The sequence below is a fragment of the Quercus lobata genome, chromosome 2 (genome assembly GCF_001633185.2).
Source record: "Quercus lobata isolate SW786 chromosome 2, ValleyOak3.0 Primary Assembly, whole genome shotgun sequence".
NCBI classification, from domain to species: Eukaryota; Viridiplantae; Streptophyta; class Magnoliopsida; order Fagales; family Fagaceae; genus Quercus; species Quercus lobata.
In genome coordinates, this window is record NC_044905.1 from 76083192 (window position 1) to 76104803 (window position 21612).

The 21612-nt window shown below is 36.3% G+C and overlaps 1 protein-coding gene across 1 annotated transcript; it reads right to left on the reverse strand.

The window, feature by feature from the left end:
* Positions 1-375: 375 nt before the first annotated feature.
* On the reverse strand, positions 376-20616 carry LOC115976649 (serine/threonine-protein kinase BLUS1). Its single transcript, XM_031098083.1, has 21 exons — positions 20360-20616; positions 18347-19029; positions 17220-17474; positions 12020-12144; positions 11834-11878; positions 11669-11750; positions 11496-11564; positions 11251-11421; positions 11083-11148; positions 9953-10021; positions 9699-9821; positions 9475-9548; positions 8894-9100; positions 7292-7383; positions 6973-7049; positions 2774-2899; positions 2639-2681; positions 2505-2551; positions 1582-1643; positions 1448-1499; positions 376-707 (listed from the first exon to the last, which is right to left on the reverse strand). Exons 2-21 carry the CDS (start codon positions 18512-18514, stop codon positions 657-659), a joined length of 2004 nt encoding a protein of 667 aa, XP_030953943.1. The 5' UTR covers positions 18515-19029; positions 20360-20616; the 3' UTR covers positions 376-656.
* Positions 20617-21612: the final 996 nt, after the last annotated feature.

A 21612-nucleotide genomic window follows, 5' to 3' on the forward strand; every position in this document is an offset into this window, starting at 1 on the left:
TATAAAGTTATTATCAATGTATTTTTTGTTTTAAATCTGAAAATATGTAGGATCTTACAATTCACGATCCGATCCTATGATTTACGATCTTACCTACCTTCAACGATCCTACGAAATATCCCAATTTTAAAAATCTTGATAGTAACCCTTCCAAATTTTCAGGGGATGTTTGGAGAAGAAAGCAACTGAAAGTCGTGGCCGCTTTTAACCGTACAGAGAGCGCCCACATAAACCTTTGTCCTTTCTGTATCTTTCTTCTTCTTCTTTTTTTCTTTTTTTTCGCACAATGAAAATATTTGTCCTTTCTTGTATCTTACAAATAACAATAAGAACACCCCCGCTCCGGGGGACTAAAAAAAAAACGAGGCTAGTACATAGAGAGGACCAAACTGAATATAATTACAAAAGCAGTCAATAAATTACACGATAGAGTGACTCAAGGAATAGCATTTCAAAATTGGGTATCTGCCTTACACACGTTCACACATATGATACACTAAAATACAATAAAAAATGCCCTATACCTTCGAAAGTACCTTGAAGACCCTCGCTAGCCACTGAAGAAATAATCAACCGGTAGAAATTCGGCTTCCTCAACCAACTATAAAGAAATTATGCTTCTTTTTGTTCACAAGGCGGTGGTAATATGAAAAACATCATTGTGCATCCTCCTCTTTGTTCACCAAAGTATTTAGTTGTCTTTCTAACTGCACAACCCAAAGACAAAAGACACCTAAACTGTTCAATGACCGGAAAGCGAGTGAACAAGAGAGAGAAACAAGTTCATAACCACCCTAAGAATCCACTTCAATCACTAAACCAACTCAAACCCCGTACACCCATTCTCATACTACACCAACAAATTGAGATGAGAGAAATGTTCAAGAATAAATTAGCAAAGAAGAAAGAGCTATGTTTTTATACATAAATTTTGTGGAGAGTTAAAGAGGTGCAGGGGCATACATCTCATCATGGAGTTATTCATGGTGAGAATTTTGAAACCAAGGAACCACTATACTAACCCTTTGGGGTTCATACTTATTGAATACATTAAATTTGATAAAGTGGCAATTGGTATGGAAATGTAGATGCTTTACTTTGTTAGAATGATTTGTCCTTGTGGAAATGTCAGTAGTGGCTTCTAGGCACTAATGTCTTATAAGAATTTGAACAGCATCCACATAGAGATAGATTTTAACTGATAGCATTAAAGAAAAACAGCACTTTTTTGAGGGGGAGAGCAAAACTAAAATACAACATCGAAAAATTTAAGGAGTCAGAATCTCAGATGCATGCCTTGGAACTGATTTTCTAAAGAAGTGCCATCAAAAAGGATTTCAACCACAAGTAGTACCAATGGCCATTTGCACTCAATGAAAGATGCAAATATCAACTGCTTAAAACAGGCCAACAAAGCAAACACAGTCCCACTTAGGGAAATACACACCTGGGCATTTTTCATCTTCTGCCTCTGCAATTCCTCAACAAGGCTCCCAATACTAACATCAAAGATGAGATTCAGTTCAGCATAAGACTAAAAAGTGAGTATGTAATTAGATATCACTGAATTTCATCCTGTACCTTTGCTGCATATGAAACACCTGAGACTGCAGATCTCTCTCTCTGGTGGTAGCAGGAGGCATCTGCATGTTGCTCAAATTTGAGAACATTTAATTAAACAGAAAGCAACTGTTGTCTAAACATTGAATTACCTTAACCCTAAAAATCATTAAAAAAATAGTTACATAAATTCACACTTTATAAGTCAAATTGGAACTATTATTTCCTCAGATATTCTGATTTACCGGTGCAGAAAGTGAATAAGAGAAGGCTGTAGTTTTTTTCATTGGTAATTACACAGCCAAATGGATCTTGAACCCACTAATTCATCCTCCACCATGTTTTATCAAGGGATTTAGGCTGTTATGCCATAAACTACTCACTTAGTAATTAGAAAATCTATAAATAAAGTTGCTTCAAGAATGGTCAATAACCAACAAAGGGGACTACTACAGGATTGCTTCCTCTTGGCCAAGCACGGAAATTGACAATTGTGTTGGCAGCCAGTTTTTTTTTGTTTGAATGCATAGCCTTTACTAGTGGATGGTTTTGATTTATAATTTAAGATATCAACAAATAATAAAACCATCTCACAAAAAAGATTATATGTGCATATGCATATCATCCCCTTCTTCCCATCCCATCTCAAATCCTATTGCAACCCATATTCGATCTCCCATTAAGAGAATAATCAGTCAGATGTAAGAAAGTCATTTGGAGATCCTAACCCAGGTATTCAAAATCATATTTCCACTAGATAGTTTCATCAGGCGAAGGCACTACAAGTTACTAATTACTACTTTATTTATAATATAGGTGATTGTCCCCTTCTACAAACATAACACTAAAATAATACCTGATTACTGCTTAAATTGGAATAATCTTTGACATTTTAGTATATTTAGCAAGCAATATTTTTTAAAGTTTCCAACAAATGAGAATACCTGCAACAGGTCACTTGTGACAACCTCAGTTGACTCAGCATGCTTACCTGTATCAAGCAAAAGGGGTCAAATACAACAAAACTTTTGCATGTGGGATTAACCAGCAAAGTGAATGATCAAGATGAGAGCCATACCAGAGGTTTGTTCCACATACTTGATCAATTTCATAAGTTCTTCCTGTCAAATTTTTTATAAAGGAAAAAAGAAATAAATATTTTGAGGCATAATATCTCTACATTGAAAGGTAGGAAATACAAACTTAAACTTACCCTCTGTGTGGAGTTCTGCTGCAAAATGAATTGCAGAGATGGGAGAATTGAGGCAGCCGTTAGATTTGCGGTTGTTATACCAGTTGAACCTCCAGAAATTGAGCTAAACATGCTGTTTGTAGGACCCTGTATAGAGAAAAACATGGCAATGGTTATAAAGCCATTGCCTAAAAGATAAATTGCTAAGTTCCATACCTAGTTTTCAGAACTTCAAGCATCAAAGCACTTTATAAAAAACCAATCACAATTTATAACCATTGCCAATTTATAAAAAACCAAAATAAAGCGTACAAGGATGATGCTAACCAAGAAAAAAAAAGGGTGAAATTCAAACCAAAAGTATAAGAAAGCCTCATATAGGAAGTAGCGTCATGGGGGAAGCGCAAAGGCTTTTTTTTTTTTTTTTTTATTATTATTATAGAAGTCGATTGTATTTTTATTATTGGTCCATTAAATTGTGTTCTAGGCCAAGAGCCTTGTAGTCAATGGCATTGCCAAGTCTTCATTATAAAGAGAACTAGAGTTCAAATCCCTCCTCGCTCACTTGATGTAACATTAAATTATCAAAAAGGAAAAAAATTATTCTAGGTCTTATTAGCTGATTACTTAATTTTTGTTTTATTTTATTTCCTAGAGTCAAAGTTTATTTTTGTAATTCAATAATTAGACTTTGATCTGAATCAATTAGGATGGTTTAGTGTTAGTAGTCTGTATGAGCATGCTATTGTGCTCCAATGAAGACAAGTTCATGGCAAAAAAAATTAGTTGGAAATTTTCCAATGACCTAGTGCTGAATTTAGCCAACCATAGGTTCTGATTCCTAGGTTTTCTATCCTATTTGGTGCTAATTCTAAGCAACACTAGGTTTAGATTTTTTTTTGATAGGTAATATGAGAACTATCATTAATGAGAGAAAATGAAAAGTACAAGTTGTTCATGATGATGAACAACAAGAAACAAATAAAACAAACAACAAAACAAAAGAGAGGGAGATCAGAAAGATAATCTAAGGGAAAACATAAACTCTGGAAGAGACGAAGAATCAGTAAAACCCCAACAACAAAACCACTCAAAAAGACTACACTGGCATAAAACCTTTAACTCATCCAACGTCTTCTCCCTGTTCTCAAAGGAGCGATGATTTCGTTCTAACCAAACTATCCACATTAAGCACCCTGGAATCAAATTCCAAATATTCGAGTTATGCTTCTCAAGCCACTGATACCAACAAGATAACAATCCCGCCACCGATCCTGGCATAACCCAATGATCCCTCCTATCACCCCGAGGAATATGAGGTTGGATACACTGAAGTAGAGAATAAGATGCAGCTAGTTCCCAATCTTCAAAAGCTCTATAAAACCTTAGAGATGCAAGCCTCTTTGGCAGCTGAACACACATAGAGCTCAAGATAAAGATCTTTTAGGGTGTTGTCCCCAATCCACCTATCATGCTAGAAGCAGATACGGGTGCCTTCACCCGCTACAAAAGACAGATGCTTTGAGAAACTCTCCCACCCTTCATGAATGCTTCTCCAAAGGCCACATCCATGAGTCCTCCTGCACACTTTCGTACACCACCCCCCTTAACCCTCACCATATTTTGTGGAGATAACTCCCCGCCAAAGATGGGTAACTTCATGCCTGTAACGCCACAACCATTTCCCTAATAAAGCCTGATTAAACGACGCCACACTTCTCATCCCCAAACCTCCCAATTCAACAGGTAAGCACACATTTTCCCAAACCACCAAAAGATATTTGAAACTCCCCTCAAAAGACCCCCAAAGAAAATTCCTCTTAATACTTTCCATTCTAGCAGCACAGCTTTAGGAATAGTGAAAAGAGATAAAAAGTACATTGGAAAACTTGAGAGAGTACTCCTTAGTAACGTGAGTCTACAACCCTTAGATAAATAAAGACGCTTCCATCCTCATAATTTCTTCTCCATCTTCTCCAAAATAGGATTCCAAATCGAAACTGTCTTAAAGGAAGTTCCCAATAGCATCCCCAAATATTTCATAGGCAAACTCCCCACTCTACAATGAAGAATACTAGCCAATGCAAATAGATTATACACCACCCCAACAGAGACAATCTCACTTTTCCCAACATTAACCTTCAAGCCCGTAAAAGCCTAAACAAGACAATGCCAACCTTATGGACAACAACTGATCCGTAGAGGCATCACAAAATAAGATAGTATCATCAGCAAACAACAAATGGGAAATCCACACACCAACAGAATTCACTGCACCCACATGAAAACCTTGAATGAGGTTATTCTCCTCGTCTTCTTCAAAATTCTGCTTAAAACCTCCATTATCAAGAGAAACAAAAGCGGGGATAAAGGGTCTCCTTGTCTCAACCCACGAGAGCTTCCAAAAAAACCTTGAGGGGATCCATTAATCAGGATTGAAAAACGAATAGAAGTAACACAAGCCTTAATCCATCCCTTCCATTTCAACCCAAAACCCATCCAGTCCAACAGATAAAACAAGGCCTCCCAGTTAACATGATCATATGCATTTTCAATATCAAGCTTGCAAACCACACCCGGTAACCGGCTCTTCAACCTACTATCCAGAAACTCATTTGCAATGAGCACTGAATCCAGAATCTACCTTCCTCCGACAAACGAATTTTGAGTCTCAGATATGAGATTATCCAATACCGCCCTCAACCTATTATCCAACACCTTGCACAACAACTTGTACACACTTCCCACCAAATTGATAGGGCAGAAGTCCTTAATGTTAACAGCATTACACTTCTTAGGAATTAAAGTGAGAAACGAAACATTCATAGACCGTTCAAACACAGAGTGCCAGTGAAAATAATCAAAGACATCCATAACATCCTTTTCCACAACCTTTTCCATAACATCCTTCACCATGGCTTTCATCCTGGCGCACATCCTTCACCATGGCACACATCCAATTCATCCTGATAGAAGAGAACTAACCTAGGTTTATTTTATTTTTTGTTCCTTTGAAATTTGTTCAGCCATTGTTTTGGTCGCCATGCGTCATAGTGCTTTACAAATTTAATGTTTTATATTGAAGTTGGCATATCAGTTGCATCCATCAAGTAAAACAAGCTTGGAACTTGATGATGATGACGATAATAATAATAATGATAATAATAATAATAATAAATCCACAACACTACATTTTATGCTGCCAAACTTTAGGATAGCAGGCAGTTCCATCCACAGAATGAAGGCACATTCTGTAGAAAGGCTACTGAAACTGCAATCAGTACAGTGTGACAATCTTATGCTACAAATAATGAGCGACAATGTCTTGCTATGATATGTAATAGGAAACAACTAAACTTTGTACAAAATTTATATGCCAACACTAGTATAGGTGAAACTAGCTCAACATAAGTGAAATTAGCATATGAAGTCTTCTAATTTTTTGTAGTACTTTTTGTTTTCTTCTTTTCTAAATTTTTTTCTTTACAGTCTGTGCTTTGTTCTATGGATACATCCCATTTAATTAGGTAGCACTACTTTTGATTATATTAAAGAATATTTTATTTATCATAATTATATTCATGAATATTTTACTTATCACCCCCCAAAGAAAACCCTTATATTGCTTCAATAAACTTCTTTTATTTATGTGCTATGCAACATGATGGATACAAGCCCTCCACCACTCCCCCACCCCAAATGACATTGGACCAAGACCTCTCCGGCTCTCCCCTTTGAAAGGTGAAAGTTGCCAGTTATCTAGAAGTAGGGTGTTTCCATAGACAATTAAACTTGATAAAAAGGAAAACTATGCTGTCACATATATTCATAATTTGACTAGAAATTTAAGTAAAAGGTAGTTTATTGTTTGAATTAATTAGTGCAGTTGGGGAAAAAAACTGTTCCATTTCAGATCTCAAAATATTTTCACATAAAGGCTAATCCAAAGCAGAAGCTCCCCAGGGGAATGCTAGGATCAAACGCGCCAAAAGAGAAGCAATCCGTACATTGGAAACATAGACTAAATATATACAACCCAGAGATTAGGTCCCAAATTGGCAAAAAGACGTATATTATTTCCCACAGACATTCATCAGTCTAATGATATAAAACTCATATAAAATAGGCTGCTTTTGAATATTGTATCAGACTGATAGAATCCACTTGCTAACCATAGACTCAGGTTGAGTGGAGATGATAGCCTATGAATGCATATGTACCTTGGGACTGAGGTCTGCCGAAGTGACCTTAAAGCGGCCCTTACGCTGTACAACTGCTCCTTCTGAAGTATCTTCAACTACATCAGCAGATGCAAGAATTCAATGTCAGATTCTTCATAAGTATAAAAAAGTGACATCGTCTTTAAGAAGAAGTAGGGTTGAGATAAGGAAGGAAATCATAATTTCTTTTATTGGTAAGTTATACAAGCTCCCAGTGAGTCTTAAGACCCATGACCTCAGCCTAGATTCCATTCTTATGAGGGAAATAAGTATCATTTGAGCTAAAGCTCGTTGATCAATAAAATCACAATGGACGTACCAGATGAAATGTTACTAGCATCTTTCTTCTGACGATACAACAATGTACCACTATAGTTACGCTCAGCTTGGTGTTTTGATGGTAGATAATCCCTTCATAACATTTTCAAGACAGGAGTTATTACATCTTACTAAATCCAAACTTCTCAACTCAAGTACATGACAATGATAATTCAAATGTACAACATAACTACAAGACAATAGAAACCTCTTCTTTTTTTTTAAACAATGTACAAACACAGTTGTGAAACATCAGTTTCACATGGGAACAACACCGATCTCACCTTAAGTGTACACCAATCAGAACCTGCTAACCCAGCACTTGTGAAAATTGTTGTGAATTTTGTAGTGGCTTTAGACTTAACTTTTTTTTTAAAAAAAAATATAAGATAACATAATGTTGCACATAAAAAAAAAAAAAAAACAAACAAACTTTTAATGGAAAGATCAGTGCCGGAAAACAATCACGTGAGCATAAAAAAAAAGCCAACAACTGATTCGCGCCAAATATATATATATATATATATATATATATATAACTTATTCACGAATCACGCCAAATGAAACACAGATAACAATAAAATAGAATTTGCTTTTCCAAATCTAAGAAAAATCACAAATTTAAATCTGTAGATCAATGGTAGTGAGTGTTCTGATCATAGTTTTGTGGGAGAAAAAAATGATTGGACACGCATGCAATCTTGTCCAAGGTATGTCTGTGTCCAACATGGATACGCAGCCAATTTTCCGTGCATCTGCTTCCTAGGATAAAACAATACTAAAACTGCAACCATGTCACCAACAAAACTAGTACTCCCTAATTTTCATGACCTTCCACATTTCAACAAGATGAGCTTCCAAGCAAAGCGACCGTATCTCTATGACGTAATGGTTTCAATTTTCAATGAAATCAGATAAATAGAAGAGTTATAAAAACATACGCAGCTCCATACAACCCTCTCTCAAGGAAGAAAGAGAACAAAAACAGGAGTCTGATACAACAATTCATATAGAAACTGCAGAAAACCATATACAAATAAACTGACAAAGTTGTGACACTACAACATATATACATATTATGACCAGCACCTCACTCAGAGAGGTTTAAAGACCTAGCATATCAGAAGACCACATGATCTTCATATCACGATGAGTGCTGCCAATAAACCAAATCAAAAACAAATATAACACAAGTTCAAGGATTATATCCATGATTCCTCCTCTGCACTGAGCAAAACTAATACAGTCATCAAATATGATACGTAAGTGTGTGTTTGGCATTAGAGTTTTACTCAGCTTATTTTACTATTCAACTTATTTTTGCTACTATTCATGGGTATCACTGCACTTTTTGGTATTATTGATGAGTCTCACTATACTATTTCAGCTAACTTTTACCTTTATCTACAGTACTTTCAGCAAAAAGTTTTCAGTTTCAACTAAATAAGTTGTTCCCAAACATACCCTAAATAGGAATGTGTTAATGGAAAGACAACAAGACATCTCTTCTTTAATGAGTGAGAGCATTAAAAAAATATGAAGAGAAAAAAAATCAGGACATCAACAACAAAACAAAGTTGAATTTTATTAGAAATGGCTTTACCTGTCCCCATCGCTAAAAACCTTCTTAGGAGATAGAGAATTCTCTTGTAGTAGTGAACCACTCAAGAATTTTTTATGCTCTGGAATGGCATGGCGATGTAAAATACTACCTTGACACGAACTCTCACCCTCATTTCGTCCATTTTCCTGATCCACACCAATTGGACTATTTGCAGTCTCATCATCCTCACAAATATCAAAACAACCTCTGCATCAAAAGACATGGTTGCTTAAATAAAGGATAAATTGAACCGATGAATATCAGGGTGCTAATAATATAGGTGTCAGACTGCTAAATTTATTATCATTTGAATGAATGCAAAGGATGTCAAAAAAGAACAGTAATCAATAGCTGGAAACATTATAAAAAAACAAAACAAAACATTGTGTGCAATAAATTACTTGGCAATATTATATAGTACTTCTCTTTTGCCAGGATCCCATTAGGATTATCTTTCAACATGATGGTTCTTGGAAAAGTTTAAACAGTATGCTCAAACCCAGTAAATGTGATAGAGAATTAAAGATTGAGTAATTAAGAATTGAACACAAGGCCAAAAAAAAAATAATAACAATTCATACTTAAGTGCTTGAAGAGGTTTCACAGGAAATGAAGCAAATGAGCTCTCCAAATCACTAATATCACTGAACCCATCCTGAAAAAAACAGAGGAAGATGTTTCTTTAATAATAAATAAGAGGCAGATGTCAATCAGATGGAAGAATGAAATTTCAACAATTCAAGGGAATTTATGAACACAAATACAATTAAAAAAAGAGAGCAAATTCTAGCAATGTTAGTGGTACCTCCTGACTAGGATCAGCATTTGAATGGAGCATGCTCTCCGCTGGGGACCCAACAAAATCATGCCCATATTTTTGCTTATTAGCATCCGGGTCTTCAGCATTTGGCATGCCACCATCCTGTATCTGCAGGCAGCACAGTTCTAATAATAAGAGAAAACAAAGCAACAGGAATAACTTTTCACCAGAAAACCCTTTGCCCAAGATATTATGAAATAAAGTAATTAGACATAAAACTAGGAACTGACACTACTTACAAGGGCAGCTTGAGTTTTTAAATCTTCGAGGTTGAAATTCCAGGCACTTATTCCTCGAATGTACTCTTGCTGCAAAGTTATGAGAATTTACATTCAGGGTGTCATTGAAACCCAACTTAGAGACTTCTTAGTGCAAGACACAAGCATAGATATTAGCGCCATTTACTTTCTTTAAACATCAGCTATCAAGTAAACACTGAGAGAGGGAGAAAAAGCAAGCAAAAGGACATAAACATAAAAACAACAGTAAAACCAACTTTATTTTAATTGGTAATACACACGCACTCAGTGGTGGGTATAGAACCCACAATCTCAATGTCCACCCAATCTTAAAGAAGAAGGAAGTGTCATATGAGCTAGAGCTCATTGCCAAAAGCAGTAAAGCCAACTTGAGCACAACAATGAGGCAATAAAGAGAAAAAAACCAGTTATTAAATCTTTAGTAAATGTAAATCAACCAATAAACCTAAGTTTGACCATTAAATAAAACCTTGAAAAAGGTAATTCATGCAACTCCTTGTCTCTCTACTAGAGTTCATTCGACATCAATTTAAGGATTTAACTTCCACACAAGTTCACTATTATTTCCCATCATGACAAGTTTATTAGACACTGCAAATAAGCAATGAATTCATGTATGTTAAGTTTAATACCAGATTCAACGCTTAATAGAGAGTTCCCAACATTTGCTTTCAAATGTGCTCTAGAGAAGTACAGGTTTTTCATGTTTCTTGTCACATGACCATCCTCAATATTATTAGCCTTGTTTTTTTCCTATATAGGAGGCACTCCCCTGACCTCATAAAGCAAGTGAGCTAGAGAGAGAGAGGTGAATTTGGAAAACAATGTATGTATGCATTAAAAGTCTAATGCTCATATGTCTTTGTCCAATTTTTATATTCCTGGTAAGATTTGAACCCCTTGTTTATTACGGGAGATGCAACGTGGTCCAAAGATTCTTGGCCCAAAAAAAAAAAGATCCTTTGAGAAAGAATGAAAACAAACATATTCATTTCATATCAGAAAGCCTAAAATATGGGAACAAAGAAGAAAGAAAGAAAACATGCGGGACTAGAATGCAATATTACTTCTTTTTTTTACTTGTTCTAATGATTTTGAAGAATTCTCACCTGCGATAACTGCTCCTTATCCCCATAAAGAGCCTTGTTCTGAACAAGAAGATCAGCCTCTTTTGCCTTAAACAGAAAAGACAATGCAGAGGAATTATATCAGAAGTTGTGCTTCAACTCAAACATAGTTTAAAAACTAGAAAGAGAGATTTCAGATAAGAAAGAGACCTTCAGCATTCTAAAACGTTCACCTAAAGGAGTAAGGCCATCAAGAATGGTATGAGACAGATATTCATTTGGGCGTGCATGCTTGAAAAAAGGGTGCTTCAATAGCTTTTCTGAAGCTGGACGTTTTTTTGGATCCTTCACTAAGCAAGTCGCTACCAACTCTTTGAAAGACTGGAAAAATAGAGTGCTTCAAAAACAATATTCAAGAGCACTAGATATCAGAAAGTTTCAAGTAAACAACAAACCTTTGAAAATCTCTTGTCCCTTTCATAGTCCAAACCTGGAGGTGCATTTTGTAAAGTCATCAGCAAAACCTGCAATAATTAATAAACAAGACTAAAGGATCATTCAGTAAACATACGTGAAAAAAATCCAGTATACAAAAGCATTGTAAATCACAGAAAATTCAGAAATTTACTTTCATTGGAGGGTACTTGGAAAATGGGGCATGGCCATGTGCAAGTTCAAGTGCTGTTATTCCAAATGACCATATGTCCGCTCTATTTACAAAGATTATTAAAGAATGAGAAATACTGGTGGAAAAAAGGGACAAAAAAATGTACAAGATAAGCAAACCACTGACTTGAAGTCATAACCATGCAATTGCTGCATAACTTCAGGAGCCATCCTGACCAAGGGGAGAAAAAAGAGTAACAAATCATATAAAAAATTCAAATGCCTTGATAAATCAAGGACTCTGGTGGGATCTCAGAAAAATGGAAAATCATGGAAGGCCCAATGAAAATAAAATTCAAATAATAAATCCTACCAGCATGGAGTCCCAACAAAAGTATTTCTGGAACGCTGCCTATCTCCAGTATCAAACATGCATGCTGATACACCAAAATCAGCTAACTTGACTGCACCATTAGAATCAATTAAGATATTCCCGGCCTGCAAACCCATGTTCCTCAACATTAATTAGAACAACATAATGCATTCCCACATGCAAGAGCAAAGAAAGAATTTAAAAAGACAAAAAAACAATTAACATGAAATTAAAATATGACATATGATTCAAAACATATCCTAGCTTTCATATAAACAAGAAAACCAACCTAGAAACCTTAACCTTGATATGCTACGAACAAATAAAAAAGGTGTGAGACCCTAGAGATTTTATACTCCATACAAGCATTATTTATATCTTAAAAAACAGAAGACATGTCTTTCCTGCATCATTTAATAGATAATATAATATAATATATATATATATATAATTGTCATCAGGAACCCTTCGTTATACGAAACTACTTTAATATGTTTTATGAAACATGGCATTAAAAAGTCCAAAATTGTGAATTGAACAACAAGAAGAAACATGAGAGCTCAGCTATCTCGCATAAGACTTTGGTGAAGCCTGTGATGTTGTGAAAGGTGCCCTTGGCCACGATCTCCTCCCTAGCGGTGACGGAACTGGCAGGTGAGGGTGGTCAGCACAGCCCAAGTTGTATAGCGCAGCCATCCACCGTGCCAACTGAACCAGCAGCGGTGACCCATGCTTCCCACGAGTTGGTATCGGCTGCCAGAGCTCCAATTGGGTCTTTTATGCTGTCGGCGGTGTCCTCGGCCATGGTGTCCTCCATTACGGTGTTGGAAGAGATGGGTGCTGATGGATTCGGTGGTCCGAGTAGCCAGAATCAGAGCTCCACCTTGCCAATCAAGCCAATGGGGGTGAATTTGACATCTCAGGTGGTAACGGAAGGTGGGGATGTGGATTTTGTGGGCTTGGAAGGATCAGCCACTACTACTAATGATTTTGATCTTGAGGGAGTTCATCTACCTAGCCCCACTATTAGGGAATTGGTTGGAGACTTGGATAAGTCTTGGGGTAACTCTAAAGATTGGATGCTACAATTGCGTGATGGGCAGCAGTTAGTGCTTCCACTTTCACTCTATCGTTCTCCAAATAGCATGTTGGTCTGCTCAAGTATAGAGGAAGAGTGTGTACCAGGTATTGCTACTATTGCTAATGAAGGGCAGAGGATTAGTTGGGCAGATGAGGGTGAGGGGCTAGTAGAGTCTTTGCATGTGGTGCCTGGATCAAAGAATGTGATGTGGGAATTTGATGAAAGGTTGATGTCTTGGGAGAGAGGTGGTGAGCCATTAGTTGTGGTACCTTTGGCCACTGAAGGTCCTTTGGAGTCGGTGTCTAGTCCTGTTAAGGAGATTGGGTGTAAGGAGAGTGTTGATAACTCTCAGCTATCACAATGGGTAACCAATAGGATTAAGGCCTTTAAGAAATCTGTGGGCACTCCTTTGGAAGGTTTTGAGGAGCAAGTTACAGGGTTGTTATTAGCTATAGAGGCCAGAAAAAAAGATAAACAGAAACATGTGGTGGCTAATAAGATGAAATTGGTCAAGTCAAGCCAGAAAGGTCAACAGGAGTTGAAAATTTTGTTGGCATCTTTGAATGTTGAGTATGGTGCAAATAAATTAAGGAGTGAAAGTATGGAACGGGCTGTTGTGCCTCATCAATGAGTTTGAAGATTATTTCTTGGAATGTAAGAGGGTTGAATGAGCAGGATAAAAGGCTCAGAGTTAGAAACTTGATTAGGAAATGGGGGCCTAATGTGGTTTGTTTTCAAGAAACCAAAATGGGACTAATAAATAGGGCGGTGATTCGTAGCTTGTGGGGTGGCCAACAAGTTGATTGGTCTTACTTAGGTTCTTGTGGTGCTTCCGGAGGGGTGTTATTGATGTGGGACACACGGGTTGTGAATAAGATGGAGGAAGCAGCGGGGAGATTTTCAGTTTCTTGTAAATTTACATGTGTCAGATCAGTTTGTATGCGCGTTTACTGGTGTTTATGGTCCAAATGTGCACTAAGACAGGAGGTTTTAATGGGAGGAACTTTGTGGCTTAAGGATGAGGGTTTTGTGGATAGGGTTCGATCCTGGTGGGAATCCTATCAGTTTCAAGGTGCACCGAGTTTTGTTTTAGCCAATAAATTAAAGCTCTTAAAAAATTATTTGAAAAGATGGAATGTGGAGGTGTTTGGTCATGTTGAAGATCGGATTAAAAAATTGTGGAAGGACCTGAGTGTTCTTGAGAATTTGGAGGATAGTCGGGATTTATCAGCGGAGGAAACAGTATAAGTGGGTAGAATTCGTGATGAGTTAGAAAAAGCTACTCTGCTGGAAGAAATTTGTTGGAGGTAGAAATCTAGAGTTCTCTGTGTTAGGGAAGGAGACAAGAATACTAAATTTTTCCACCATATAGCTAACTCTCACAGGAAGGTTAATTCTATTGATAGGCTTATAGTGGATGGGGAGTTGTCTTCGGATCCGGCAGCTATAGCAGATTGTATCTCTCAGTTTTATAGGCAGCTTTATTTTGAGGATGTGGCTCATAGACCTGTCTTAGATGATGTGGACTTCTCTAATATCTCGGTGGAGGATGCAAGTTGGCTAGATAGGCCTTTTGAGGGGGAAGAGGTGTTTGGGGTAATCAATGATTTTAATGGTGATAAGGCACCTGGCCCGGATGGCTTTTCTATGGCATTCTTCCAGTCTTGCTGGTGTGTTTTGAAAACAGAAATTATGGCTGTATTCCACAATTTTCATACCCAAGCGGTGTTTGAAAAGAGTCTTAATGCTTCGTTCCTTGCCCTTATTCCTAAGAAAGTGGATGCTATGGAGGTAAAGGACTTTCAACCTATTAGCTTAGTTGGTGGGATTTATAAGATTATCTCCAAGGTGTTGGCTAATCGGCTTCGTAGGATGGCACATGGGCTTATTTCAAATTCACAGAATGTCTTTCTGAAGGGTAGACAAATTTTGGACTAAGTCTTGATTGCTTTTGAATGTATTGATAGTAGATTGAAGTCAAGAGTTCCAGGTGTGTTGTGTAAATTGGATGTGGAAAAGGCATATGATCGTGTGAGCTGGGATTTTTTAATGTATATGCTTCAACGTTGTGGTTTCTCAGAGAAATGGAGAAAATGAATAAGGTATTACATTTCAACTGTAAAGTTTTCCATTCTGATCAATGGTAGTCCATCTGATTTTTGGAAGTTCTAGGGGGCTTCGGCAAGGAGACCCATTATCTCCTCTGTTGTTTGATATTGTGATGGAGGCATTAAGTCGTATGTTGGATGTGGCTGTCTCCGCTGGGCAATTCTCAAGCTTTTCTGTGGGTAGTACGGCTAGCCCATCAGTGATGGTGTCTCACCTTTTATTTGCAGATGACACTCTGATTTTTTGTGATGTTGATCCTTCTCAAATTGCTAATTTGAGGGCGATTGTTGCTAGATTTGAGGGGGTGCCAGGGCTTCGTATTAATTTGGGGAAATCTGAGTTGGTATCTGTTGGTGGGGTGCACAATTTGGACGCTTTGGTGGGTCTGTTGGGGTGTGGGCAATCTTCTCTACCCTTGAAATATTTGGGCCTTCCATTAGGTGCTAAGTTTAAGGATTTAACTGTTTTGAATCCTATCCTAGAGAGAATGGAGAGGAGATTAGCAAGTTGGAATAGACTATATTTATCTAAAGGGGGTAAAGTGACACTCATTAAAAGCTCACTCTCGTCTTTACCTACATACTTCCTTTCCCTTCTTCCTTTACCGGGTAAGGTGGCCAAGAGTATGGATAAATTACAGAGAGATTTCCTTTGGAATGGGATTGGTGGTGAACCTAAAATACATTTAGTTAAATGGGCCAAGGTTTGTAAGCCATTGCAGGTTGGGTTGGGTATTAGACGTTTGGGAAGTTTTAATTCTGCCTTGCTAGGAAAATGGTTGTGGAGGTATGGCATGGAGACTGATGCTTTATGGAGGAGGGTTATAGAGGCAAAATATGGGAATATTTGGGGTGGTTGGTGTACGAAAAAGGTGACAAGTCCTTATGGGGTTAGTATGTGGAGATACATTCAAAGTGGCTGGTTGAACTTCTCTAAACTCCTTGTATATGATGTGGGGGATGGTACTAGAGTGAAATTTTGGAAGCATGTGTGGTGCGGGGATTGTACTTTCCAAGAGGCCTTTCCAGAGCTTTATTGTCTTAGTAAGTCAAAGGATTCCTCGGTGGCTGAAGTTATGGGTTGGTCTGCTAGGAGATTTCACTGGAATGTGCAATTTCGTAGTCCACCACAAGATTGGGAAGAAGCCTTTAATCGGTTTATGGGGTTGGTCTATTCTTCAACAATGCGGGGGTTTGGCCCAGATAAGGTTTGTTGGAAGCCTGCAAGGAACAAAGGTTTTGAGGTTAGAGGATATTATAGCTCCTTCTACCCTCCTACTCTTGTTTCATTCCCATGGAGAATGATATGGCAATCGAAGGTTCCTCCAAGGGTGGCTTTCTTTTCTTGGTCTACTTCCTTCAGTAAGATCTTAACAACAGACAACCTTCGTAAAAGACGTGTGATAGTGCTTGATTGGTGCTATATGTGTAAGAGATGTGGGGAGTCGGTAGATCATCTTCTACTTCATTGCCCCGTAGCTTGGGAGTTGTGGTCTTTGGTTTTCTGCTTGTTTGGTGTTCAATGGGTTATGCCTCACAACGTTCTTGAGTTGTTTGAGGCTTGGCAAGGAAAGCTTGCACAACATCGTCACATTGATGTTTGGAATATTAGTGCCTCATTGCTTGATTTGGTGCATTTGGCGTGAAAGGAATGCTAGAAGCTTTGAGAGTTGTGAACGTTCTTTGCTAGAGATTAAGTCTTTTTTCTTGCACACTCTCTTTGAATGGAGTGTGGTTTTTTCTCATTTTTCTTGTTCTTCCTTTCCTATTTTTCTTGACCATTGTACTATTGTTTCATGATTTGTGCCCCCATAGTACATCCCCAATGTACTCGACTTGGCACTTTTTCTATTATTAATAATATTCTTACGTTACTTATCAAAAAAAAAAAAAAAAAGTCCAAAATTTATAGTGGAAAAAATAACTGACTAAATGGTGCTTTCCTGCTAAAATAGGCACACACCAAAAAATCATTCAGAGGCGAATGAGTCAAGCAGGTAGAGTAAGTCACCTTCACATCTCTATGGATGTGCCCATGTGCATGAAGATAAACAAGAGCTTTCAGAACCTCACGCAATAAAGTAGCAATAACAGGCTCCTCAAAACCTTCAGGGTAACCAGATTTCATTATATGAAGGCAGGATCCACCAGCCATGTATGGCATCACAACCCAAAGGCTGTGGCCAGCAGTGAAAGAACAATGCGCCTGTAACAAATTTGGATGATTAATCAAGCTCATTGTCTGTACCTCTCGCCGGATACCATCCTGCATTTTTTTTTCCAAGGAAATATAAATCTCAATACCAAGTAGCATAATAAGTTGCATTACTATTTATTTAAGCAGTTGAAAGTTTCAAAAATAAGCATCAGTCTGACATAAGAAGTGCCATGAGTAATGTTTCTACTGGAATTGATTTTTTATTGATCTTGGCCAAAGGGGAAGGGGGGATTTGAACTAGCAGGGCATGGTTCCTAGCCAATTGTGCTACCCCTGGGGGACAACTTGGAATAGATTAAGCAAACAGGTCTTTCAAACATCTTTAATGGCAAGGAGAACAAATGTGACATACACAATGCAATATATATATATATATATATTGGAGAAATCAATGCAATATATAGAACAGAATGACTTGTAATTGAGCCATTAAACCATGTTATAAAAAAATTTACGCTCTCTTTCCATGTTCATAAGCAACTGGAGTCAACAATGTTGCAACAAATCCTCAAAGAAAATGGTAGCCTAACAAATTACGCTCTACATATGCATAATTGTGAAATTAAGAAATTAATCAAGTAAAAAACATGATACCTGATACAGCAAGAAAATGGTAGCCAAACAAATTAAACTCTACATATGCATAATTGTGAAATTAACCAATTAATCAAGTAAAAACATGATATCTGATACAGAAAATTGTATTGCAAGTGATAACAACTGCAAACCAAATATAATTGTGTACCATTTGGCAAGTATCAACTAAATGTAAGGATGTATGTGTGTGTGTATTTTATATATATATATATATATATATATATATATAATGAAATTTGCGCATCCAGGGAATATGCGTGTGTGTATTAATTACACATCAAAATCTTATATCATACAAGATATTTGGATAAATGGGCACTTACCAGGTCATTATTACACTTTTCCAGATCAAGAACCTTGATTGCAACTATCTCATTAAGTGGAACACAGAGAGCCCTGTACACAGTGGCGCTGACTCCCTCACCAACTTCTTCATATAACTTATAATCTTTTGCATTGAGAGGGAATTTTTTCTCTGATATGTGCTCCATGATTTCTTCTTATGCAGCACCATTAACACCCTCTTTACTCCTAGATGTTATAGAGAACATGAATAAATCGTATGCTGAGGAGATAGGTGTCAACTTAATGTGAGGTTTCTTCCAATTTGGTACCATTCTCTCTTTATTCAAGACAAAATAGTAAGTGTATCCATTGACTTCATCAAGCCAATTTTTTAAGAGAAGACCTCAAAAGGGCCAAGATCATCAATCCACAAGCAATACAAGCTGATAACAGCAAGTGCAAGATTGTTATCTCAGATTGAGGGAAAAATGAAAGTATATAAGTTATCGTGTACACTTGCTACTAGAACCGCACACCAGTAAATAAGTCATGAGCCCAGAAATATCAATTACATCTCTAGCATCCTCAGCATAACCACAGGCTAATGTCCAATCCTGAACAACAATAAAAGCTCCCAACACCAACAAAAATGTTTTGTGTATAGCATGCACACAGAATATGGAGAACCAGTATTTGTTGAGGAAAGATAAGCAGATAACTCCTACAAATTCAAAAGGTTAGTTATTAGAGTGGTATTGAAGTTGATACAAAAATAATGATTTTGGCATAATGTGGGAATTGTTGAACATACAGGACCCATAAAAAAACTAATGAACATACAGGACTTTTTTTTTTGGTGGTAAGTAGAAGGATGTCATTACTCATTGCCTCCACTAGTCTGTGACTCAAATCAGGAACAGCAAAAGGTACTAACAAGTAACAAAACTCCATAATTCAAGGTATAGAAAAAATATATATGCATTTCTTGAGTTTTTTCATCTCATTACCAAGTGCATTTTGACAACAAAATCAACCCAATATAATATCTCATTAACTTGCTGTAATGAAATTACTTACAAGATTAAGAGGATTCAATCAAACAAATACATGACATTTATCAAAGGGTATTCACATTAAAGGCATCATAGAATGGAGGAAAAGAATACTGACCCCAACTAATCTGTTGGGAACCCATAGCTGACCCCAAAATTTTGGGACTAAAGCTTTGTTGTTGTTGTTGTTGAATTCAAGTCAAAATGAATCAAGGACACTCAATTAAGCAAGACAATTCAACTGGCCCCCAAAAATACTCCATTTTGATGCACACCAAATACCCATAATCTTTTACCCCAAACAATCTCCACCAAAAATTAAAAACAGCTCAATTTTTAGATTCCATGTAGCACTGGTGCAAACATATTAAAGGGTCCTATTAGAAGTGCCACATCACTTAATTCCTCAACAAGCAATTGGCTTACTCAAATGCAAATTTATCTACCTTTTTTATATATATAATTCAATTGTCACAACAAGTGGAGAAAGGGGGATTTAAACCCTGAATGCATTTGCTTAATCTAGCTATTAAACCCCAAATAAAAAAGCTATTACACCCCAAATAAAAAAGCTCTTACAAAAGCAAATGCCAAGGACTCTCTGATTGTTCCCATAGCTAAATAAGCAAAACCCAGCAATGAAACTCTCACAACAATGATTCACTACAATAACAGTACTTGGCATTCAGATTTAGTAGTCCAAAATTCAAATTTTCCATAACCCAGAAAAGAAAAAAATCCACAGCAACAAACAAAAAAAAAATTCCAAACTTCAATCCAATCCCAAATCATCAAACTTAAAAAGTTTCAATCTTTAAGTGTCCCAACTTCACCTAATCAAACTGAATCATTTCATTCCAAAAACACTGAATTCGATTTCATAAACAAAACAAAACTCAACAAATCCAATAAATAAATAAATTGAAATTAGAACCAACAAAAAATAATAATAATAATAATAATAATTGGAATTAAGCCGTGGAGATTTATGGTACGGACCTAGGGTTTTGGGACAAAGCACATCGAACACAGGACTGAATCTGACGGTTCAAAAGAACAGAACAAAACGACGCCGATTCAGCTGTAGTTCGACGTAAACGATGATGATGATGATAATGATGACGCCGACGATGAAGAAAGGTTTTTTTGATATCTCTCTGTCTCTCTTGTTTTTTTGTTTTCTCTCTCCTATGTCTCTGTGTGTGTGTCCTTCTGTATCCAACTGTCCGAGCCTCAGGTCCTGGGATCGAATCTCTCACCGTTTTTCATTTTATATTACCAGATATTAATAAAAAAGCTGAATTGCTTTTCTTTCTTTCCTTTTTCTTTTTTTTTCTTTTTTTTGTTTAAATAAGTTTTTCATCAGTTGTGTACTTAAGAATATAATTAAAATAAACTCTGATACAACATATTATGACTGTATAAACGAATTGAGATTTGTTTATATATATTTATTTAGTAATTAAGTTAAGCCCATGTTATGTTTATTTTGATAAAAAAAAAAATTTATAAAGATAGTACTCAACGAACAAAGAAAAAAAAAAAAGTTAAGCCCATGCTATGTTTGTTTTGATAAAAACCTTTTATAAAGATTGGTTTTTATGTTTTTCATTGTTTTGTAATATTATAAAAAAAATAAGTCAAAGGAAAACTATTTTTAGTCAATGAAAAAAATATGGTTTGTTCTTAAAGATTTGTTTAGAAAACAATTTTATCACACTGCAAGCTAAATAAAGAAAATTAAAATATTATTTTTCAACTTATTTAAATTTGCTATCAAACATAGAAAATTATATAATTTTATAGAAAATTCTTTTTCGAAAATGACTTATTTTCTAGAGAACATTATAGTTGGACCAAATAGCGTTCTTATAAATAAAAAAGAGTTAGGCTCAACTCATAATTGAAATTTCTTTGTACTTTCATGAAAATTATAATATAAAATTAAAAATGCATACCTTTTTTTTTATATAATGAATATGGTATAATATTGATATATGCAGAATTGAGCTTTATAACCTAAAAGTATAGGAAGAGTTAAGAAAATTCTTGTCTTGTATTTTTTGGCTAGATAGCCTATTGTTAGGTTTGCTTCTGTCGTCTTGTCAGTTGTTACGCATCAAGCATTGATTAGCACACAAAGAGTGAAGAAGGCTAGTGATACGTCTCATAATATTGTGAAAGATAATGAAGAGGAGATTCTTAACTAAGTACAATGCTATGTATTTTCTAATCATGAAATTAGGTAAATT

Excerpts from the sequence above, each read along its gene's own strand:
- LOC115976649 (XM_031098083.1), bottom strand. The coding sequence starts at position 18,514 with ATGGAGCACATATCAGAGAAAAAATTCCCTCTCAATGCAAAAGATTAT. Across the intron at positions 11,751-11,833 it reads TTGCATGGTTATGACTTCAA|AGCGGACATATGGTCATTTG; the intron begins GTCAGTGGTTTG and ends CTTTGTAAATAG. Across the intron at positions 2,552-2,638 it reads GTATGTGGAACAAACCTCTG|GTAAGCATGCTGAGTCAACT; the intron begins GTATGGCTCTCA and ends TGCTTGATACAG.